The following is a 24,885-nucleotide window of genomic DNA, read 5'->3' as shown; positions in this document are numbered from 1 at the left end:
AAAAAAAAAACACCACTGAACATATTCATTTGAAATATCTAAAAGGTTTAATTGTACTGAATTTTTATAGTCATAGAATTCTAAACCACTCTTCCACATTAAAAAAAAAAGTTAAAGCATTTCTCAAATTTCTGAATATCAATGATTTAAACTACATTTCATGTTTAAGATAACTATCCACTAAGAGCAACATAATCAAGACTGAACTGGGCTTGTATTTGTAATTCATTAGTGGAACTGCAAGGCCCTCTTCTGGATTATAAATTACTGCACGGCCAAGCAAAGTACATGGAAATGACAAAACCAACCATCACTATGAAAAGATACAGTATCTCAGATATTTTATTCATTCTATTAGCAATTTCCTATCCTTGTGTTGACATGTATCTGACCATTTTAACTAATGTAATGTAGTAGCTGAGAATTACTCGTAGCAGATTCTCAATGATAAAGCATTTCTTGTGCTAAAGTGCTAATATTCATGAGAGGAGTGGATAGTCTGATGAGATTTCACATTCTCCACAACTTTGTATGAAAATGCTGCTGTATGAAAAGCCAAGTGATGTCTGTTTATGTTTATTAGCAATAGCATGTGCAAATTGAAACATGCTGTTTTGCATATATTCTTGTCTAGATATCTATATGACTTCTAGAACCTGTTTGAAATTTTGGTGTACGCTAGAGGGGGTGTAAACAACAATGAAGAACTGTTACAACAGTCTTATCTCAAATCTTCAAGGACCATACAGTGCCTTAGAGTCTTTTGATTAAACATATGCACCAGAACTGTGAAGGCCTTACAAATGTAAGCTTCCGAGAGATTTACGTACCTGCCTAAGCAAACATTTGCTATTGAAAAGCAAGATGCTTCTCCAGACAGATGAAAATATCCTAGAATGTGCTGTACAGAATGGCTTCATTTTAGTGGATCCATCTGGCTGTAAATATCTCAACCTGAACCATAAATCTTCCCCTCACCTCAGAACAGTCACTTATTGTTCTGCTTGGTAATATATATTAACAAGAAATCACAGACATGGGCAGAGACGCAGGAACAGGTAGTATCTTATTAGTAAAAACACCACATAGAACATATTTAACATAGTTTAATTTGACCATACATTCTGAAAAAGAAGGATGCTGAAGAAACCTTTGCATATAATGTTTTTGTAAACTTCTGTTTCACATCAGCGTAGGCCTACTTACGACGATCTTTTTTCCGTACTTTTGATTTTGGTGCTACCATGAAGAAACAGAAAGGGAGAAAAAAACATCAGAAGTGAATTGCAAAATATGAGTGCCAGCATTTAAGTTGGGAACAAAATAGATCCATTAATGTGAAACCTACCATTAGGATTTTCTTGTCTGTAGAAAGCTTTTAACAGTTCCACTGCTTCTTTGGCATAATAGCCAGACATGCACTGTTCAAATTAGAATAATGTTTATGAGTGCATCTGAAAATAACATAGTCCATGCTTCAAAATAATGCCTTAAGTATAGAGTAATTGTAAACAACTGTACTGTCTATTCCGCTAACTTAACATGTGCCTTTAACTATTTGGGGGTCAGAAAATCATCTTTCCAGGCAGAATACCTAATGTATTTTAAAAATACAATGTTGAGGCTCAGCAGAATAAGCCATTTCCCTAGTAACTTAAAAGTTAGATAAAACTCTATTACAAATTAGTGCATAAAAATATTACTTAAGTTACTTCCATGCATTTTCAACTTACACCATATACTTGGCAAGCACTTGGAAATGTAAGAGATGTACGTTTGGGTATTTGTGGAAATTACCGGAAAACATTCTTTCACACACCATTTTTTATTTCTAATAGTTCCTCTTAGACCTTTTTGGTCCTTCCAAAATATTTTTCCCATCCATGAACACTGATGACAAAGCATTTAAATGTCACTAACACTAAAGGAAATCCCCATCCGCAACAGAAAGGAATTCATTACACCTATACATCCCATTGCAGCTGCCTAAAGAAACAAATGAAGGATCTGTAGTTATCATAAATCTTCTCCTTTCTTTCCTCTGAACATATAGAAAAATTAAATACCACGTGCCAATGTGAGCAAATGAACGCTCCTGCAGTATGGACAATACTAATTAATTCAGATGATGGTCTCACAAACACCCTGCCAGAAAGATGCTTACTTAATATGTTAGCAGAAGACTGCCAAACGGTATTGTCTTGCTGACTTAAATTCTTTCTGAACCTAGAGCCTTTAGTGTTTATTTACAATGCTGAAATGTATTACCTTTTACATTCATTAAATCATAAATGTTAAGTGCAGAAAAAAATTCTAAGAACCCTAATCTTAAATGACAAAGATGTCTCTTTCTCCTCACTCCATTTCAATACTTCAGTATCCTTATGGTTCAGAAAAACTTCCTGATACCTAAACCTCTGCCACTTTTGCAGTCCATATTTATTTTGGGATTTGAACTGTATGAAGTCAATCTAAGGTAACACATTTCACCTCATGTATGAATAAACCAAGAGCACGAATACAATCACTTCCAGTGGCTCAGCTAAAAAAAATAACCTAGTAAATTGCTGTTACCTGATCTTTATTGATTATATGTTTATATATTCTACAGCTTAAAACAATTTTTCCCTTGTCTCCTTCTGTAGCTGTTACTGTTCTGAGTACTGCTCATCTTTTAGATATACTTATTCTTTACCTTGTACCATGAGTATAATTCTTTCCTCCCCTCTTTGATGCATCCTTTTAAATAATTTATGATTACCAGGCTTTCCCTCAATTTTCTTTTCTTTAAGGACTTATAGTTCTCTTGTTAAGTCAAGTTTCCTTGACATCTTATCGTCTTTCACCTGAAACCCCTTAAACTGCTCCATAACATTCTCAAAGCAGAGTACCCTAAGCTAGGCATAGTACCCTAGCTGAAAACAAAGGAAAACGTTTTATAGCTTACTTCAAATGGTTCTCCTGTGTCTACCATATCATCAGATGAGATGCTCAAAACTGAGCCACAGCCTCCAAATCGCTCGTTTTGACAGCCATATACGACCCGTGGAATTTATGTGAATGAGTTAAGGTATTAAGTGAAAACCAAGCAGGAAGTAAAGTAGCCTGATTAAAGTAGTCATTAAATTTCACTCAAATGTGCTTGTACTTTTCAAACTAAATTAGTCTGCACTGTAATTCCTCCCTCCTAAAATCAGAACTTATTTCTGAATAGTCTAAGATGCACTGCTGAAAATCCACAACATTCCTCAGAAGCATGAATCCCAAAACAGAGGCATACAAAACCTTGTTTTACTACCTCTTATACTGTTCAGAACTGAACACTGAACTGGGACTAGCTGATTTTATGTAATAACAGATATTTCTATCTAAAGCATATTTTTATATCCCTAAGAGAAATCATTGTTTGTCGAAACTGCTCTTTTGTTCTTGAATCTCTCCTTACTTACCGTGCAGTAAATGGAGGATGGCACAGACTCTCAAGCAGTAAGATGGTAACCTTGTTGGCTTTGCCTGACAGTGTCAAGCCCCTCTCTGTAGGCTCAATACCAAACGACTGACATTTGGACGTGTGGTTTCCCAGCATGAGAACCATTAAAGGATACTCATCAAGCGCACTGCAGCCGCACACATGATGCAGGGCTCCACGGTTACGTACAACACTGAGTTTGAAAACACTTCCTCATGATTTTTATTGTTTTGCTGGCACCAGTCCAGGACCTGATCAATTGCCACCATTTCTGCATGTCGAGTAGGCTAGGACATAAAAATAAACATTTTCTTAAAGTTTGTATTGATTCACAGCTTGGAACTTCTCACTTATACAGACACAATGGAAACAGAATACAGTGCCATAAAATTATTCGTTCAAGTCAAAAGCACAATAGCTGATGTCTAATTTATTAGTAGTGCGATTATTTTCACTTCTGTTGAAGAAATAACACAAGGTTTTCTTGAGAAGGCTCATGTTAGCACACCACTTCGCTCTTCAAGTTGCGGAAGAGATTTTATGAGAAAACATTTCCAATTCTGTGCAGCCCAAACTGCAGAAGAAATACTCAACCCAAGGAAGAATACATTTAACTTCAGTCTCATACGCAGCATACACAAGATCCACAAGCTCAAACCTGTTCTTTCTTCTACCTGTTCATAGAGAGAGAAGCCTGCTTGGAAATTCTCCTCTATCAAGCCAGCGTAAGAAAAGCTCTATTTGCAGATCATGGGACACAAAAAAAACACTAGAACAACTCATCCAGCCCACAGCTTGCTTCCAAGACCAAGGATGCAGATCAGGTGAATTTCTCTGGCAACAGTAAGAAACTGCTCTCAGCTGGTACCTTTCCCTCTGACAATTTTAGTGTGCATGCACAGAACTGAATATATGGTAATAATTTATTACCATATAATAAATTATAAATTAATAATTTCAGTGCATTTCTGGAATTTGTTGGCCTGCTCTGGTAGGCACAGCACTTTCCGTTTGCATGAGGTTTAACACTGGTCAGGAATACATACGTACACAGCAAGTCTCATCTAACAGGCAGGGACTGCAGCACATGCCTGATTACAAGGATATTGATTTCTCTTTTTTCAATCCAAGATGACTGAGTGGTAAGCAGCACAGAGGTCATAGCAATGGGTATGGCACAAAAATGTGAACACAATAGAAGTGCTGAATTTAATTGCAGAGAGCCCCAGCACCATCTGTGTTCTCCCAGTACTGCTCTGTAATGGCTGCAGCAGCGTGTTTTGCCGATCAGATGTTACAGTAAAAACATGACAAAGTACTAGCTATGCAAGGAGTCTCTGGTTACACAGCCTGATACGTATTTAAACGAAGACTGTATTTTTCTTCTTTTTAATCTTCTTGGGAAAAGGGATGTTTCTGATCCAGGAGCTAGATTAAGACTTCAGCAATACAAATTCTACTCCTGCTACATATGTCGTTGTGTGATCTTAGATAACTTCCTCTCAATACATGAATTTGGGTTAGTTTCAGTACTGCAAAGATAAGTGGTGATAACTGCAAGTTGCTGTATGCTATATGGCAAAGGACTCACGTGTAAATAAGTTAATGGTAAGTTTAATATTGTTTAAAAATGTTTTAAAACTCCTACAGAGATCTATGTTGCCTGCGCCTACATTAACAGCAAGAGCGTATCCACAGAGCAGAACAGTGCTGAGGACTTGACACCAATTCAAGGGAGTTCACACTGGACTAGCTCCAGTTTAGTCGCATGGAGTATATTCCCATGGACAGCTGGAGTGCATTAGGTATGCTCTGAGTGCATCTTTTCAGCATAGCTTCAGCTGAAAGGACGAGTTTGCCTTCTCTGAGACACAAACCAAAGCCTGGTAAGCAGACAAGAAATTTATTCCAGGAGCGCACTTGCAATTTCAGCTAACATAGTAATGAGCCCCCTAGGAATGAAAACATGGATCTGAATCAATATGCAGACATGATTCCTCCAGACCTACTAGTGAAATGCTGTCATGAAGGTTCCCTTGTTGAATAAATGAGACCACATTAGCTGAAGTCTCAGCGCAGACACACTATGGAGACACCAGACGCAATGCCCTCCTGCAGAACGATCCCTCAGAACTACTACAGCTACCGTAACTCAAAAGTATAAGTTGAGGCTATTCTAGTTCTGTGCCCCTCAAATCAAAGAGACATAAACAGCATAGTGGCTTTTCAACTTTTGAGCAGGAATTCAAAAAATACAAACAATCAGCCCTCGTTACCAGAGCACAGCGTGACTCCAACCTACAACACTGCTTTGTACAGTGAGTAAACGAAGTGGCTTTTAGGCCTCTGCTCATCTTGGGAGCACAAATGAAGAAGAGCCACGCAGTCAGTGTAAGTCATGCCAGCTTCTGTGGTAACAGAAAAGAGAGACACAGAAAAGATTATCACACTACCATAATAAAAAATATTAGTAGCTCCTGGTACAGCCACAACTTCAGAGATGCATAGTGTTTTGCTGTCCTCACCTCATCGAGTTATGGGAGCGCCAGAACAGATTCACCACAGGGTGAAAAAAAAGGTGGTCAAAGTTACAGGACAGCCTCCGTACAGAGACTAACGGGACTATGTCTCTTAACTCACCAGATGGCACCATTCGTTTTCCAAGTAGAGACAACTATGGTAGAGGTTTATAAAAATAATGAAAAATGTGGAAAAAACACAGTAAATTTTGATCTATTAATTCCCCTAACAAGTGGGCACCCAATGAAATTATCAGGCAGCAAATTTAAAACAAACACAAGGAAGTACTCCTTCACAAAGCTCGTAATTAAATTGAGGAACTCATTCCCACAGGATGCCATGGAAGCCAACAACATAAAAGAGTTCAGAAAAGGTTTAGACAAATTCATGGAGGATATGTGCACAGACAGCTATCAGAAGCAATGATCCAGACGCAGTCTTGGGCTCTGGAAGTCCTGAAGTTATTCACTTCCAGAAGTGGAAAGGATATGCAAGGGAAGACTGTACACTAGGCTTTTCTTGTTTCTTGAGCTTCTCCCCTAAGCATCTGCTAAAGGTCACTCTTAAAGACAAGACATGGGGGTGGAAAAAAATGGCCTTCTAGGTCTGTCTTATGGTTTTAATTTATATTGAGCTGTGTCTAGATACTCATTTTACTGACATGCTGTGTATAAAATAACACATGAAAAAAAATGATTTTCATCTGAGTCACTGACTCAGTTCACCGTGTTCTATAAGCCCTATAATTTTTTAATTTGCCCACTCTTTTATGTTACTGTAAAGCCAAGACGACAAAAGCAGGTAAAAGTAGAAAGGGGAAAAGAAAACTTATAGAGTGGCAAATGGTGTTCCAAGGAGGAATGAGAAGCTGATGTCACCAGGGAAAAAGCCTTGACATTATTAAAATAGTACCCCAAACTGTACAAATGTCTTTACAGAGAAATAAAGATATCATCAGCGCCCTGAAAACTTTACCTTCTGGAACTCAGACAAGCATTAACAAGTAAGAACAAAGGGGGCCAAAGCTCCAATTTCTATATTGTCCTGCGGCCTCATTAGTAATTTGAGTGCAAACAATACTTAATTTCCAATTATCACGTACTGTACATGCAAGATGCTGTGGGCAAAGACATATGCTACAATGACCCAAGAGGAGATAACAAAGATGAGAAGCCTGCATGTATCAACAAATGACCTAGAAGAAAGAACATTTCAGTGGGAAACATATGATTGCAACACACATGGAAATAAAGATGCCAAAAAAAAAAAAAAAAGCTCTAGTTGGGAGGGGTCATACACATTATAAGGAAGAAAATTTTCAGGTTGGTCTGAGGCGAGACTGCAAACAAGCAAACAGATGTGGGAGCTGCCAGAGGGAACACAGAACTGGCACAGGCTGGAGAACTATCGCCAGGCTGTTGAAAACGAGCGCCTTACACAGACATTTGTTGCACTATTGCCCAATGAATACAAGTAGTGACATGCCTAACTATTTTTGAAATGCTGACGCCACAGCCATGCTCCTAAAATAAATAAATAAATAAATAAAATAAAGAAACAGAGCTGTATGTAAACTCCTGTCTTCCAGTATCAACTTTTTTCCAGAAGAATATGACGATGATCAGTAGTTTTGAAAATCACTCCCACTGAGTAAGAAGCAGTATCTCTAAGGTTAGTGTGTTCTGCTATGGACACGCAGGGCAGCAACAAAGTATGCAAGGTGACAAGAAACAGACTGAAAAAAATCTGAAAGCTTTCAGCAACTTTTGACAAAACAAGCAGTTTAGGAACTGGATGAAGGAATACAGAAGATACTACCTGCACCTAATGCCAGTCAGTTACATCAGAAGATGCAGGGACTTACAGAAGGAGAAGACAGGGAATTTATCTCACCCAAAGCTTAGCGGTAATCTGATTCCTGAGCAAGGGCAAAGATGTAGGGAAGGACTGCAGACCTAACCGGATAAATGACTGTTTTTTCAAACGTGAAAAAAGTTTTCTAGGAATGAAGAATGCCATCATGAATCTACATTTTGGATGTCAGCAAGCAAAGGCTAAAGTAAGAATCACCAAAAGTCGACCACGTAATATAAATTATGTAAATAGTAAAAATGTCTTGAGATAAAACATGTGAAAAGGTTAGAGCTACTACAGTGACCTTGACATGAGACTTATATATAACGCTACTCCAAAAGCAAATTAATATTTTGGTTCTTCAGTAAGGATGATACTGAGAATGGGGTGAAAAGGCAGAATAAGGGTACAGAAGTTACTGTGAGATACAGAACTGAGACCTTAAAAACACTGAAAATACTTGAGGCACAGAGTAGGGGCAAAAAACAAGTTGATCATATCCATCACAGAAATACCAAAGAACTTGTGCAAGTGGCTGCCAGTCCCATAGCAATGCTTTTAATACATCAAGGAGAGTATCACATCACTGAAACCTGTCAGAGCAGAGTCACTGCAACAAAAAATAGGAAGGACAAACTATTCTGACACCAGCAGATCCAGGCTGCTCTCAACAGCAGAACAGCCAATGCAACAACCTTTGGGTGTAATATGAGGAATAGTCTGTAAAAGGGAAATAAAATACAATACAACATGGATATACATCCATTAGTTGGCACTAAATTAAACTAGTAACTTTCTCTGACAAATGTATTTTATAGGCAAAAGAAATACCAATCTCTACTCTCTGGGCTTCAACAAAGTATCTGGCATAGCAGAAGGCAAGTAAGTATTGTCAGTCTGGGGAAAACAGCACAGTATGAAAAATCTAGGGTGGGCAAGCAAAGAAGAGAAGTTGCACCAAGAGGGGAAATTTTTGCACAGAGGGAATTTATCAGTAATAATGCTCAAAGATTATTTTGATATAAACATTTTGATTATAAACATTTTCAGCTGGGACAGTGGCATTTACTGGATAAACACCAAGATGAAATAGCTAGCAACATGTGATGAAGACATCATCAGAAGAGACAGGGTCAGAGTATCACTCAAGAATTGGATGATCTTAAAGGCAGGAGTGGGGAGAAAGCAAAATACTAAGTATAACAAAATGGCACTAAAGACAAAGGCAGCTCCAAAAAAGAGGAGCAGACTTACTTCCAGGGAGAGTGGAAGTATTACTGCTATCAAACAAGGCGCAAGAGAAAGTCCATCTGGAATACAACATACAGTTCTGGTTAACTGAATTCAAGAAAGATGAATCAAAACTGGCCTGGATGTACAGAAGAATTAGAATGAACACAAAAAGAGAGCTTGTCTTCTGAGAGCCTTGGGGAAAACAAAAGCTGAGAAGGGTTGTGACTTTAAATACATCCAAGCTATGTAAAACAAAGGACGATGCTGGCAGGACAACAGACATAAATGGGTCTTAAGTTTAAACTGGAAATCAGATGTTTTCTAGCCATCTAAGGAATGATGTTCTGGAGAAGTTCTCCAATATGAGATGAGGCAAAAAAATTAGATTTAAAGTGGAACTTGACAAATTTCTGATGTCTGCTGGAACTGTCTCAGTGGTTCCAGAGTTGTTTTTTTTTTTTTTTTGTTTTGTTTTTTTCCTTCCTCTCCAGGATTGTTCCTAAACAATGCCAGAAGTCCTTAGGAGAAAACTGAAAACACTTTCCCACATGTCCCAGTAAGTGCTTCTTTGGAGCTCACAATTTCTTTCACACTGTGTGGAGCCATTAACTGCATGGTCGGAAATTTGGATGCAGTGAGCATATGCAGTGTTTCCTGTCACTACAATGTAAATGTTTATGAGAATTAAGTGACAAAAGAATTGCAACTTGAGCTAAACAGAAACTTAAAACTGACTTGGCTTTCAAAGATACTAACAGTGTACTGTTTCCAAAATGCAGCTGGAAATTTTGAAATCAAGCCACTTGGATTTATGTACGTACATTCAAGCAAACCTGATGCTAATATAAAAAAGGCGGAAAACTTCCCTAACATTTTAAATCAATTGTGATTTAAATTGATTATGATTTTATTATCAGCCTCACCAGTTATGTTCTGACCATCTACTATCACACAATTTGTACACAGCATTAGTATCTCTGGCAGACTTCTCCCAAGAAGTATCTGCTTTCCTCTGGTGTTTGCATGGATATAATTTGAAATACCCGTCTTCTATGCCACCGAACTTTCTGGAGTTGTAACAAAATTGTTTTAATACGTTATGAACGTCTTATTACAATTAGTATAATGGTTCATCTTTACTCGTATATTTTTGAACCTACGAGACTTATTTTCACCTTTTATCACATTTTGAGATTAGAGACATTGAATATAAATTTCAGCCAGATCTTGCAGTCAGATCCATGTATACAGATCTTCCAGCTGCACAAAATCCTTGCTGAGTTTAATGGGTCTGCCGGCATGTGTAAGACCTGACTTTACGGCTAAAACTGCGAGTATCAGGTCTAAAAATCTAAAGGTAATGCTTTTGTGAACAGAAGAAGTGTGGAAATGACCCATCAGGTTTTGCGAGCCTACGCACTCCACAACCGCACACCACTTCCCAGCTCCTCGTCTTCTTTATTCATCCGAAACGATCCCTCTGGCTGCATGGGAGCTTTCCTAGAAGAGCAAGAGAGCTGGATTTTCGGTTCACATTTCATGACATGCCCTTATGGTGTCACACGGCATCGGGAACAACTTCTCCGTGGCGAGGGCACCAGGCAGTGCAGCAGCAGCCCTCGGCTGCCAGGAGGGGCACGAAGGGAGGCAGATAACGACGCCGCCTCCTCCCCCCGACCCTCCCCAGCCTCCCCGGGGACCCCCAGCCCCTCACTCACATTCTTGGTCTCGTTCACCTCGTTCCTGCCCTCCCCCAGCACCTGGCCCTCGTACACCAGCAGGCAGCCCACGGGCACCTCCCCGACCTCCAGAGCTCCTCGGGCCTGCGGGGGGGACACAAACGGCGGGGGTGAGCCGGGGGGGGGAGCAAGGAGCACACGGATCCCGGCCGCCCCCCCGGTGTCCCCCGGCACCGACCACGTCGAGGGCCCGCTGCATGAAGGCGAGCCGCGTCGCCTCGTCCTCCATGGCGGCCCCGGCGGAGCACGGCGCCGTTTTCCGGGGGACGCCCGGCGAAGGCACCGCGGGCGGAGCCGGGGCCGCCGCCACCGCCGCCGCCTCCTCCCCTTCCGCCGCCGTGGGGAGGCGAGGGGCGGCCGGGCTGAGCCGATCCGAGCCGAGCCGGGTGGGCAGGATGCTCCGCTCCCTCTGGAGCTTCCTCAAGCGCCACAAGAAGAAATGCCTCGTCCTCGGCACCTTCCTGGGCGGTGAGGGGTTTGCCCTGCGTGGGGGGAGGAAAAAAAAACAAAACCCAGGGAGCCTTCCCGGGTCGGCATGGGGTTTGGAGGGGTGCCCGGGGGTTAAATATCGGGGGCTGAAGTGTCTCAACAGCACATCTCGGCTCTCAGCTTCTGCCTGAGGTGAGGGCTCCCGGGGAGGTGTCTGGGTGTACTGCTGGCTCCCCTCGTCTCTTGTGGCCTCCTCATCCTCCTAGCACGAATTCCTTGGGTCCCAGGCTAGCTGGTGGGTGCTGAAAGCAGCCCTCGAGCAGCTCTGCCCCTTCTCCTGCAGGCTTTCTGGCTCTACGAGTAGAGCAGAAAGTGATGTTTGCCGGCTCCTGAGCCACCCTGCTTGCAGGTACACCGTGATGTGCCAGGCTGTAACCTGGAGGCTGTGCCCTCACCCCTTAACCACCCGTGTGCGACTGCCAGGTGGGCAAAGGGGGCTAGGAGAAGCACGAGTAGTCCTGGTCTGGATGGGAAAGCAGATATCATGGGGCTTGGTAGTCCTGATAGCCAGAAATCCAAAATTCATCACACATAAATGGCCTTCTGCCAGCGTGGGAACCATCCTAGTGTCCCTGGGCTTGCAGCTTTTTGCTTACGATAGATGCTGTTCAGGTACGGTTTGGTACAAGTGGCACTGACGTGCTGCTGACTGCATGAAGTACACTGAAAAGTAAAAATTTGGGACTCTGTAGCAAATTGGAGCAACCACAAGCAGGAGGACATCGTTAGCTGCCATCAGCTGCAACTTGCACCATAATATTTTAAGGCAGCTAGGGAGATGGAGGGGTTTACTGCAGAATGCTACGCTTGCTTTGCAGCTGAATCACGAGTGCTTTGGCCATCTGAATGTTAGTTATGGATCTGACCTTAATATAACTCCAGGAGTTATGTCACTGCTAATGAACGAGAACCCCAGAATCCACGACTGATTCTCCAAAAAGTACTGCTTAATGCTGAAAAGTAGAATGCAACTTTACCTGATTGCTTTTATTTAAAGACAGAATATTCCAAACTGGCTGAATGATGTGAGAAAAGCAACCTAATAGTCTGCTGATAAAATGTCAGAGAGTGGATGCTACATATCTCTGATGTATTTTTCTTAAGAGCTGTAGTTGCAGTTTCTGGGAAGGGGGATGTAACAAAAGAAAATGGGACATCGCAAGCTTAATGATTTTAAGTCTTTAACTGGCAAGTGTTCAGAGGTTGATGTGCATATTTAATTATTCATTAGACAACACAGGAGAATCCCTACATTATTACCGGTACAATGTTTTATCAGTATTGCATTACTGAAGGATAACAAACATCTGAGTTGGTTGGTACCTTTGCCTCTGCTTACAAATTCCGTGCGCATTATCAGTGGCTGTTGCTCTTAATGTAATTTCTGTGACTCCCAACACTCATATCTTCATAAACAGAAAAATCTGATGCAAAACCCATGAGATAAGAGCTCAAACTGATGGAAAAGCAAGTGAACTGTGTGTAATTTTCCCTTTGATTAAGAAGACCTCAACTTTGCGAAGATCTTAGACCCATTCTGCAGGGGTTTGTTGTTTTAGCAAGAACATACTTGAATCTCTTCCAGCAGGTAAAGGTCTAGTGTTCAGGATTCAGAAACATTATTTAAAGAAGAGAGAGAGTTAGCGTGTCTTGAGTTCCGAGGATGTGATAGATTTACTTGTTCTTGATGGATGGGTAGATTTAAAGTGGCTTATATTTCAGTGCCCAGCACTGAAGGCAAATTAACATGGATACTACAAAATGATTCACTGGTTAAATCCTTGTTGCCTTAGAAGAGCAAGTTCAGCGTGTTCAAAATGCATGGTTCTGATTTCAGTGGTGAATGAGCTGTTACTCAATTTCATCTGTTGCAACCTTCAGCTTGCAGAAGGAGCATTTCAGTTCAGATGCCTGCCTGCTTGCCCAAGGCAGTTGTGTTGGCTTGTGAGCGAGTGAAAGGGCATTACGTGGGTTTTGGTAGAAGTCACTGGTGCCAACAGAGTAAGGCTTTGGTGCTTTCCTATTTTATATATAATCTTTAACCATAATGAGATGATTGTATATCCGTTGATGCATGGTCTGCTCGAAGAAAAGAGCAAATGACAACTTCGGGAGCTGTTGATGTTCAGGAAGGATCCAGGCTTCTGTGCGTTTTGATTTCTAAATAATGAAATTCTTGGGGGGGGGAGAGGGAAGAGGAGGGAGATATGGTAGTGAGAGTAAAGTTAGCACATGGTTGGAAGGAGATTTCCTGAAACTTGGTGCCTCGCAGTTACTGGTTCTTCTCTTCTGCTCACCTTTCCATCCCACCTGTGAAGAAAGGAAAGGGCTGAGGGAGAAAGTCATAATTTCTGCGATGTAAGAGAGATCCCACCTGTTTGAGGCCACTGGCATGAACATGTGAGAGCTGGTGGATTTTGTAAGCTGCTTCCGTTACTTATGTTTGGATGGGGATTAACTATGCAGCAGTGATAATTATCTCAGTTCGCTGCTGAGAGGAGAATCACAGTGTCGCTTCTCAAGGAGATGGGCATTGTAGGCCCCAGATATTCATGTGGTGTAGGACAGCCAATACAAATGTAAATGCGTTTCACTTTGTAGATCAATTTGAGAGCAATGTGAAGTGTAGTTGCAGATCCTTACTGAAGCTCCTGTACCTGAATTCATCGATGCCAGCTGCTGTAATCCTTGTTTGTATTTTCCAAACCATGTGTGGTTCAGAAATGCTGGGACTGTAGTTGTGTGTGTAGTTCATACATGAAGAAGAAAAAAAGATTTACATAGAAATTAGCCTTTGCGCAGTCTCATCATTGCTCAATTTTCTTTACTCCTGGTTCTGTTTGGGACATAGGGGAAAGGTACTACAAGAATTTCTATCTACACAACTATGTAGCTAATCAGGCACCAGTAAAGTGTTGCTGCTGATACTTTTTGCTGACCTCCCATCCCCTGCTGAGAGTACAATTGAGATACCTTATCTGTTGTAAAAAATTGGTGTTTCCTCTGTTCTTAACAGAGATTTTCAGCACGTCAGTTTAGTTTCTTACCATCACATTAGCTGATGTTGACTTTATGGCAGATCTTAGGACATGGCTTCCTCTGGTCCTGCTTCCAACTCTAAGCGATGGTATCGTCATGTAGTGCATTCAGCCTGGACTTCTAAGTCTTTATTATTTTCTAGTCTTCTGAATTACGGTTCTGTATACCCATACGGATACACACAGCAGTTCTACAGCAAAACATGAACACACACACAGACTCCAGGCTGGCTCTGCTACTGAGTGCAGGCAAGAGTGACCCCTGTGCAGGCATCCCTTGTCAGGGCTGGAATTTCCCAAGCGCTGTGTCAAGTCCTCCCAGCTGCTCAGGGGCACTGAGGAGAGCCCTTCCAAGCCATGCAGTTAGTAACAGACTCAGTTTGCTGCTCACATGCATTTTTCTTTCTACTTTTTTCCTTAAGCTGGGTGCATGATGCAACTTTTCCCTTGGCTGGCTTCTAACGCGTTGTGTTCTCAAAGATGAAACAGGAGTGCGTGATATCGATTAATGATGGGTCAAAGTTACCACTTCGCTCTGGGCAGGAGGAGAGAAATGCAGCTGCCGATATCTGGTGTTGCATCACTCGAACAGAGTGGTGTGTTTTTTTCTGGAAACTCCTTGTTAAACCTGGGCGGCTGCTAATGCAACTTTGGACCCTGGTGAGACGCAGCGGTTGGTAGTGCAGAACACTCACACCACTTCAACAATCAGCTGTTAAGCAATTAGCTGTCTCAATCTTAATTATAAAGGTACTGCTCCAGCCTATCTCTCTAGGGCATGCACATGATTCTTCTTGAGTTGTTTTGCTTCGTATGGTCTCATGACTGCCTGTGCCCTGCATACATGCAAGAAGAGCCTTTTTTTTTTTATATATATACCTGTGTAACCTTTCTGCCAAAAAAAATTGAGTGAAATTATTTATTTGGGGTGGAAAAATGAAGCAAATGTTGTTTTTTGGATGAATGGTTTTGTCTGGATGCATTGGGAAAAATGAGGTTGGAAAGAAATGATTGGGATAATATTGTTTTGAAAAGCTTTGCTTATACTAAAAAAAAAACTAATTGTTGCTGGTTCAGTAAGCCGCAAAAAATAAACTCGGTACGCTGAAGGTCGTGTCCGAGATACACATTCTTGTCAGGAATGGATTATTCTTTGGAGAAAAATAATTGTTAGTTTTGAAGTCTCGTTTTGGTTAGCAGTTTCCAGGGGTAAAATTGCACTTAATGTCTATGGAGCCGTAACATTGAAGTTTGTGTCTAATGGGGCAAATCTTCCGCTTCTGACAAGTGGTCAGTCTGCTGAAAGGTTGAGGCAGGAGGGACTGATTTCCACTTCTTATTTTTGAGGCTTTGGGGAAATAAATGAAAGTGATTGCAGTTGTTTTGAACTGATCTGGTTTGCAGTGTATTAGGAAGCATACTACTGATACGAATTACCAAATTTATTTTTTTTGTGACCGTAAATATTAGGGCACAGAGCTGACAAGGCTCCTGAAATACTGGTGATAGTTCTGGCGAACATATTGAAAGGTTTTAATGATCTAAAAATGTAGCTGAACTCAAAATCGGGGGTGGTGGTGTTAGTTTTTGTGGATGGGGTTGTAAAAATAGTTCTACAACTCCCAGGGTTCAGTAAGTGTTACAAGCCTCCTTCATTCAGATAATAATGTTGGATAATAATGTTGGATCTAGAAAAGTGGGCTTCAGACTGTTTATGACTCCTGAAAGTGCTTGGTGGACAAAAAGACTCAATTTGATACTCAGGTTTCTTCTGTGTAGCATTATCAACGCTGTGGAGGGATGTCAATATTTAGGGGATTGCTCCCCAACTTGTACAGTGGCCTTTTCTGCTTGTTTGCTCTTCCCTTTTTCTCCCCACTCTCTCTGCAGTGGGCAAAGGCGCTGATAGGAAGCGCAAGAGGCCTAGCAGCACCTCGAGGGATGGCTCAGAAAGGGAAGCGGAGATGAGGAAGGATGAGAAGAGGGCTGTGGGCAGGCTGGGGATGCCTGCGAACCCCCAGAGGTGTGGGAAGCGCGGCTGGGGGAGCCTTCAAAGGGTTGTGTGTTGGGAGGGGAGGAAGTGAAGAGCAAATATTTTTGGTGAGTCTTTGTGGGGGTTCATAGTGAGGGTGAGGTAGGGGGATTAGGTCCTCAAGGGTTGGAAAAGAATGGAGCTGGAGAGTAGGAAGCAGGCATGGTAAGAAGTAAGATGTAAGAAGTAAGAGGGCTACGCTCAGGCCCTGCTAGCTAGCCAAGGTTCTTCCTATGCACACATTACAGACCAATACTTCCTCTGTTTGGACCTGAAATGTTTTTCTTACATGAATTTTAAGATTGAGTTTTATCTTTAACTTCTGCTGTTGATTTTAGAAAGATATCTTGAAAGAAAAACTTTTCTTTTCATCCTTTTCCAGGCTTGTGCATTTGATTTTCTTTCCTGTTCCTTGTTTCTGTTGCCCTACGCCTTTCTCTTCATATTTTCTTCAGTCCCTTCAATTGTTTGAAAGGCAACGTATCTCTTAAAAATGTTTCTTTTACTGATTAAAGACTCTGTACATTTTACTTCATTTTGTAAATGCTATTTCTGATTATTACCTTTGCTAATTACCATTGAAATACTCAAGACCCACTTATCTCCCTCAAGAACACTCACCCTTATGGCTTAAAACCAGTGAAAAGGGCTGAAGGGGGCCTTTGCTCACGTTTTGAAAGCAGCTTGTAATCTGAAAATCTCTCTGCAGGAGTCTATTTACTGGGAAAATATGGACAGAAGAAAATCAGAGAAATCCAAGAACGAGAGGCAGCTGAATACATCGCCCAAGCACGAAGGCAGTATCATTTTGAAAGTAATCAGAGGACGTGCAATATGACAGGTAAGACACGGAAATAGTTACTGTTCTTGATAGCTGGAATTATTTGGGGATTTATACTACATATAGACAGCAATGAATAAGAATTCAAAATCATAATTAAATACTAGTACATAAATATAGTCTTACAGCATCTTCCTGAATCTGAAGAACAGAGGATTGAAGAGATTTTGGGGGGTCATGTCAACCCTTAGCTTGAGGCTATAGTTTTTCTCAGTTAAAGATCCTTGTTATATTGCCCTAAACTGCACATAGTATAAGGTGTGAAGTTACAGCACAATTAATTAATTACCTTATTCACTATAGTAAATTGGTAGTAAGCTACACAGATCTTTGTGGGTAACTTTTATTTACAAATAAGAAGCATATCAGTCCAGTAATTCCCTACATTTGAACAGTTAAAAGGTACCTCAGTATATGGGGAGCAAAAATGAAAAGTCATTTTATTGTAGTGTTTGTCTTTGGATTGTTGAGAGGTAATGGGTAGAATTAAAAAAAAAAAAAAATCCCTGTCATTCTTACAAATAGTTTTGAATGGCTTGTATTTCTATAAAACAAATTGGGCAGCATTTTCTTCTGTTGAAATTTGTAATGGCTTCTCAAGTGGCTGCAAATGGATTCTGTGTCCCTTGTTTACCCTGACCAATTTGTATTTTATTTTCATGTTTTCCATTTGGTAGTGTTGGGATTGATTTTCCTGCAAGGACTAAGTTTTTCTTTGCCATTCTTTGTGCAAAGTACATACTGTCTGGTAGCATGCATTCTTGTCAAGATTTTTCATATTTTGTTCATAGTATTTATTATGTTACCTGCATGCTTATTTACTGTTTTCTGTTCCCACTGTACAATCAATAGCAGATAAGACCTTGAATCTTCTGAAAGTCAAGGACTTTATCCCACCAGCTTTCCTTTGTTTAAAACAGATCTTTCTCATGTTTTCTTGTAAAAAAAAAAAAAAATAATAATAATAAAAAATATAAAAAAATCAATTTTTTTCTTCCCATTTGGAGAAACGCAGCAGTATAGATTTTCACCAGTTCTTCTTCAGCAGAGTTGAAGGCATGTGTATGCAGACCTGCAGGATGTAAGCACATATCTGCAGACAGGCTAGGAAAAGCTATGTAGCCACGTAAAGGCATTTGTGCCCAAAATCATGAGGCAAGCAGGTAATTGTACTTCTGAGTACTTCCAGGATTTCCTGTGTTGCTTGTCCTCCCAGCTTTGCATGTTGAGCAAATAGGACCAACACTGTAGCAGCTATTGAGAGAGAGCGGGGTATGGATTTATGATTTTTTTTTTTATGTTGACAGATTTTGGTTTGTTTTTCTGTATTTTTTTATTTAATAACAGTGCTGTCAATGCTCCCAACACTGAGGGATACCTTAATGCATCAATTAAATTCTGAAAGTCTCACATCTCTTCTTAAAAATAGGTAAGACTGTTTCATTGTGTTAAATATAACTTGTTTGGATCACAAGATTTTTTTTATTTCAAATTATATATTTATAATGCAGAGAGAGTGAAGCATTTTGTTCTTGTGTCCCACTGAATCACTTAAAGTATTTTGAAATTACCACATAAATATTTTGTGTCTTGTTAGATACAGTTTGACAGGTATGGCTGGCATTCTACAAACATTACTGAAAATAATTGTTACTTTAAGATGCTGCAATGGGAGCCATGGTTTTTGTTGAGTTTGTTTAGGATAGATAAAGTACTTAAAGTATCTAGTCTTCTCTTAAACTGTATCTTGACCAAGTTGTTGTTGCGTTTGTAAAAATGTTTATGTAATCTCATCAAGGTCAGACATGTTGAATGGTAGTGGAAAGTATCCAAAATGAGTTTACAAATGGAAGTGAGCTATAAGAAGCAAAAGGGGCATGTCATAACTTAAGACAAATGTCTCCCTGTCAGAAAACACCTTTATTCTCATTATAACTGCAAGAACAAATGGCATATTTTTTAAATACATAAAATGCATAATAGCATACCTTAAAAACTGCTTGGCATTTAGCAAGGAGTAGAAGTGTTATGTAGGAAGTTAACACAGGGTTTATGACTCACTCAAGACTGTCTTTCCAGTTTACCTCCCACTAACTTATTTATATAGCTTTAACTTAATCTGTCCGGCATTTAATAAATTACCTGTCCTATCATTGTCTTTTTTCATTCAAAAAAATCTCTTATAATACAACAGAATGTGACATTTAAAATAGGAGTTATAGCTTACGTTATGTTTTTGTAATAGTGGATCTGAGAACTGGCTACTGTAATTGAGGATTATTTATCCCAAACAGCAAGAAATTGGAAAAAAAGTTAGCTTCTATGGAACATTTAATATGTTTGCCAAAATAAGAATTTTACTTAATAAAAAAATAAGCTGAATGAACAAGAAATGTGGATGATCAAATTTGTCTTCTGGACTGTACAACAAAATATTCTACAAATGCTTGTAGTCCATTGTTCCATGGTAAAGACAAGTAATGGCTTAGTTTATTTTTTGTAGCATACGTTCTTTTATCAAAATATATCTGGTATCTCTGACTTGTTTGACTAGTTGGAGCAGCTTACAGGTACAGTGACATATTTCTGAATTCCAATAATACATGCAGCTGAGGTCATGAGTATTCCGTAAGCATGGGCATCCATTTAGAGTCTATTTTAGAGTAGAGTTTGTGTCTTAATGCTTCCTTTTTTTGACTTACACTTAGAAAGTTTTAAATAGATGCTTACCCTTTTTGATCTGAAAGGGTAAAGAGTTTGAATGAAACAAGGCTTCAGAATTTGCTTTAAAGTCAGTCTTTCAAGGAGCTTTCTTGTGTTGCACATGAAGGTATAGATTTGTTTTCTTTCCACTTTGATTTCAGAAGATGAATCAAAGGGTTCCCTTCCAGTGTTGGTCAATATATAAAAGGGTAGATGGGGAGTTTTATCTTTCTTAATGTCTCTGAAGATAGTCTCTTTGTTATATTATCTATGAGAAGATCTTATTATGTTACTATGTTCTTCCTTAAATCAACTGCTTTATCTTGAATTCTTTTCAGTTCTTAAATTTAAATCCTTTTTACATTGCTTTAGTAATTTGGTACGGCTAGGGTTAGGTTGGACATTGTCAGTCTTCCAAAGAAACTTTTAAACAGGAAGCACCACACAAGACCACTGATGTTCTTGCTCTGTCTGTCCTCCTCTTCTTAAAGCAATGTGATTGAGTGAGATCAGGTGAAGCAGTTGCTGCTGTAGTCCTGCAAGTGTTACCTATCTCCCACTTATTCAACACTAAACTTTGTTCCAAACCTCTAGTTTAGTTTTGCATTAGTTTCTGCCTTGCTTCTGTAGCTGATAATGGTTTTCCAAATAAAGAAATGTGAAATAAAAGTTGAGTAGCAGCTGAGTATTAGTAAGTTGCAGCAAATGAAGACTAAAATATCCATTTCCATTGTTAGGCTTAATGCTCACAATATTAAGCTGTTACCTGGTTGTTGCTTTATGTTGTGAGGAGACACTTTGTAAGCATGAGCTCTATGTTTTAACATGATGGTTGGAAATGTAGTTGGCTGATGTTGACGTATTGGCTTCTTTGTCTTGCTTCAATTGGCATGGGAAACTTACCACTTATAAGCAAAAGGTGTAGTTTTGAGTCCTGTCATGTGTTTCACCTACAGAAGTATTACTGTATCTTCTTTTTTGTTTTTTTTTTTTTTTTTTAACTCTTTGTTTGGCTTTTGAACGGCTTTTAAAACTGTTGACTTTGCATAATGTAAGGTGTGTAAACTGTCCTTGTATGTGCTATGGATCCTTCTTGTATCTCTTCTAGCTATCTTTTTTTAATCTCTCTCTGCTTTCTGGAGTTTAATAGTGCTTTAATAGGTTTAATAGTTTATAATACCTGTTCATTTGCATTATTTGATAGCAATGAGTTTAAAAATTAATTGTTTATGTAAGTGATATAATGGGCAAACTAGTGCCAAAGTGAATGTGTTTGTTTCAGAAAGATAAAAACATTCCTTCGTGGTTAACTGGGCCTGTAAGGAGAAATGATTTCTAATGAAAAGTGTGTTCTTTTAATAAATTATGTTACTGTAAAATATAAGCACAGGCTATTCTGAACCATCTGTGCTAAATATTTAAATACTGCTTCTGATCCCAAGAAATTACCAAATGTTTCCCTAAATTACTTTCAGAAATTGTTTCCTCCACAATAGAGATACAGTAGCCATTCTTTACTAACAGTGCTTAACAGGAGGCAATGGTTGATTACATTTCTTGGATGGTTAGCTTGCTCTTACCTCTGCTACTGCTGCTGTATTGTTAAAATTGCGTCTGGTTAGTAGTTTTAAGTAACTTAGGTGGTTCAGATGTCTTTATACACACAGAGTAGGGGACAAGAGGCTGGAGAGCAGCCCCACAGAAAGGGATCCGGGGGTTCTGGTTGACATCAAGTTGAACACGACCCAGCAGTGTGCCCTGGCAGCCAAAAGGCACAACCATGTCCTTGGGTGCACTGAGCACAGCACGGCTGGCTGGTCGAGGGAAGGGGTTGTCCTGCTCTGCTCTGCGCTGGTGTGGCCTCACCTCGAGTGCTGTGTGCAGGTTTGGGCATGAAAAGACAACAAGGTCATAAAACTATGAGAGAGCCTCCAAGGGAGGGCTACAAAGATAGTGGAGGGTCTAGAGGGCAAGACATGAGGAGCAGCTGAGGGCCCTTGGTTTGCTCAGCCCACACAGAGCAGGCTGAGGGGAGGCCTCATGGCGGCCTGCAGCTCCCTCAGGAGGGGAGCAGAGGGGCAGGCGCTGAGCTCTACTCTCTGGGGACAGCGACAGGACCCGAGGAAACGGCATGGAGCTGGGACAGGGGAGGGTCAGGCTGGGGGTTAGGGAAAGGGTCTGCACCCAGAGGGTGGTCGGGCGCTGGGACAGGCTCCCCAGGGCAGTGGTCACAGCAAAACATTTGGACAACGCTCTCAGCCATAGGGTTTGCTTTTTGGGTGGTCCTGTGTGGAGCTAGGAGCTGGACTCAATGATCCCTGTGAATCCCTTCCAACTCAAGATATTCTTTAATTCTGTACAATCTGCAGTCTTGCTTTCTGACTGCAGAATATATGTAGTCTTAGGAATCAGTCAGGTCAAAAAGGTAGATGTTTTTCAAGAGAAGAAAAGAACAAACAATTTATGTCGGTGGTGCAAGGCTCCTTTTCCACAGATGGTCATGATCTATTTGTTTTTAGATTATCAAATCTGAACTTTAATAGAAAGACAGGGAATGGTATATCCTGTAAGAAGGTAGGATAGAAATTCTGATCCTGTGCTGCTTATGCACAAGTAGATTACCTGGGCATACTTACTGAGCTGAGGTTTGTGTTAAATATACCCAGGATCAAGGCCCCAGAAAAGACTTACTGCTTTGTACCATCAGTGGGCTTTTTCTAACTGCTTAGTGTAGGAACTCAAAATTGGCAATATAACTGTATGTCATTGGCATCAAAAAACATTATACTTACACGTTGATACATGAAAATTTTTCCTGTGACTTTGTAATGCATAGTTTATGTACTGTTTTCTTGAATGAGGCAGATCAATGTAGGTGTAATCTGATGTGAATAATTATAATAGTTAAATGAACTTGCCTTAGAGCACTGCAGTTTTATTTTATATGTTTATTAATTTCCAAGTAAAATATACAATGGCTAATATTTGCATTTATTTTTCCCACAGGCCAGCAAACAAGTTAGAAATATGGGAGGATTTAAAGATAATAAGTAAGTGAAAATAAAAGATTACATCTACATAATATCTAATATAAATTTTAAAATCTTTTGTACCCTTTAAAATGCGCACTTCACACTACAGTGAGTTGTCCTTTCAGTAGATATGAAGATAATGTAGCATACTACATAGCAAACTCCATGCTCTGCCAAAGCTCCTCATTAAGGATTTTTTTCCATATCCCCCAGGGAAATCAGATGCTCAAAAAACACCTTGAAGAATCTTATTGGCTCTCATGTTATCCTGCTCAACAAAACTTTGTGCAGGCTTTCTGTACCACCACAGAAAAATCACACCTCTCAGAAACACAGACCAGCCATTATATGGCCAGTGATATTCTCTTTTTGAGCCTGTTTGAGATAACCACTGCTGTGGTGGTTATGAACCCTATCATTCATCATTTTATGTACTGGCTGGTGAAAGCAGTGGAAGGGAAGCAATAACAGTGAAGTCAGATAATTACGTAGTGAAACATTACTGAGATGCTTTTATTTTTTTTGTTCACTACTTCTGTTTCCTTAGTGCCATTTGTTATCCCCACCACCACCACTGCCTCTCTGGTTTTCTTTGCTTCCTTAGAGTTTTGCTTCTCCTTGTCACAACACCTCTATAGATCTTGCTTTTGATCTGGTTCGTTTTTCCCTGTGTCTTTGATAATCAGCACTCATCCAAATTTATTTGTCACTTCCCCACATCCTCTGCTACCTGGTGGCTGGTAGCTGATGCTCATTTTCATTTCCTTTATGTAAATATTATCTGCTTCTGCCTTAGGTAACATTTTTCTTTCTCTGAAACTGCTGTTGTGCCTTCTGTGTCTTGACTGCATGATGAGGACTAACATACTATGTGTATTTCGTGGCCTTATGACGAAGGAGGATTTGGCAGCACTGTTACATGATGCACCTTCTGGAGCAACTTGTACAGCGTGTTTTTTTGTTTTGTTTGTTTTTTTGTTTTTCCCAAAATAACTTGTGTAATATGCTAAATTATATTAACATAGGACTTTGGGGCACTGGAACAGGCTCCCCAGGAAGCCCCCAGGTCATGGCAGCAAACCTGACAGTGTTCAAGAAGTGTTTGGACAATGCTCTCACACACAGTCTGATTTTTGGGTGGTCTGTGTGGAGACAGGAGCTGAACTAGATAATCCGTGTGAGTCCTTTCCAGCTTGGGATATTCTACGATTCTTGGATTTAAATGGAACACTTTAGCTGTAGCTCCTGTACATATTAGACTCATGAGCATTTGGGGCATGGTATGAAAATACATGTTATGACAACCAATAGGAGAAATTGCTATGTATTTAAGAATCATTAGCACTTCTTGAGTCTTGGAGAGTACTCTTCCTCTTGACTTTTTTCATTGACTTTGAAGTATTTTTTTTGTCTCTTTTCAAGGTTTCACAAGAAGTATTGTAGCGGTGTACAGCACCTGTATGCTAGTAGTTCTTTTGCGAGTCCAGTTAAATATTATTGGTGGTTACATCTACCTAGATAATGCTGCGGTCTGCAAGAATGGCACAGTAAGTTTCTTGTTTTATTTCAAAAGTTGAAATTGCACATTCTTGGAGGTGAAAGAATTATTTAGATAAAAAGGGCATAGCTTGAATGAAACAGTTTTCTAAGAGTGGAAGATGTGAAAGCACTGCTGATAGTAAGGTATATTGATAAGTTGTTACAGTTTCTAAATTTGGATGATTTGGTGATACTGTTGCTGACAAAAAAGATTTGGTGATACTGTTGCAATATCAAATAATACCTTTTTGTCTGTATTTGTATTGCTTAAAGAAGGCTTCTTCATATCTGAACACCAAACTAAAATAATTTTTGCTTTCATTAGTCATTTTTGAAACAGTAATACTGTATGAATGACCCAAGATACGTAAGCAAGTATGTATAAATGCTTAGCTC

The 24,885-nt window shown here is 40.0% G+C and overlaps 3 protein-coding genes across 3 annotated transcripts in view; 2 read left to right on the top strand and 1 right to left on the bottom strand.

Annotated features, from left to right (window-relative positions):
• LTV1 (LTV1 ribosome biogenesis factor) overlaps positions 1-24,885 on the top strand; it is a 350,847-nt gene that overhangs the window by 160,111 nt on the left and 165,851 nt on the right. The window lies entirely within an intron of this gene.
• ADAT2 (adenosine deaminase tRNA specific 2) lies at positions 1,092-11,127 on the bottom strand. The gene is made up of 6 exons (XM_068677224.1): positions 10,994-11,127; positions 10,795-10,899; positions 3,606-3,756; positions 2,948-3,054; positions 1,349-1,421; positions 1,092-1,239 (listed from the first exon to the last, which is right to left on the bottom strand). The coding sequence occupies exons 1-6, from the start codon at positions 11,042-11,044 to the stop codon at positions 1,199-1,201; spliced, it is 528 nt and encodes a 175-aa protein (XP_068533325.1). The 5' UTR covers positions 11,045-11,127; the 3' UTR covers positions 1,092-1,198.
• Positions 11,013-24,885, top strand: part of PEX3 (peroxisomal biogenesis factor 3) — a 20,997-nt gene continuing 7,124 nt past the window's right edge. The window contains exons 1-5 of the mRNA XM_068677223.1: positions 11,013-11,283; positions 17,084-17,215; positions 18,563-18,644; positions 22,925-22,968; positions 24,373-24,497. Coding sequence (XP_068533324.1) covers positions 11,013-11,283; positions 17,084-17,215; positions 18,563-18,644; positions 22,925-22,968; positions 24,373-24,497 — 654 coding nt within the window. The remainder of the gene's footprint in view (positions 11,284-17,083; positions 17,216-18,562; positions 18,645-22,924; positions 22,969-24,372; positions 24,498-24,885) is intronic.

Source organism: Anas acuta, chromosome 3, assembly GCF_963932015.1.
Source record: "Anas acuta chromosome 3, bAnaAcu1.1, whole genome shotgun sequence".
Lineage (NCBI taxonomy): Eukaryota > Metazoa > Chordata > Aves > Anseriformes > Anatidae > Anas > Anas acuta.
The sequence above is the reverse complement of the archived record's forward strand: the minus strand, read 5'-3'. Positions and strand labels throughout refer to the sequence as shown.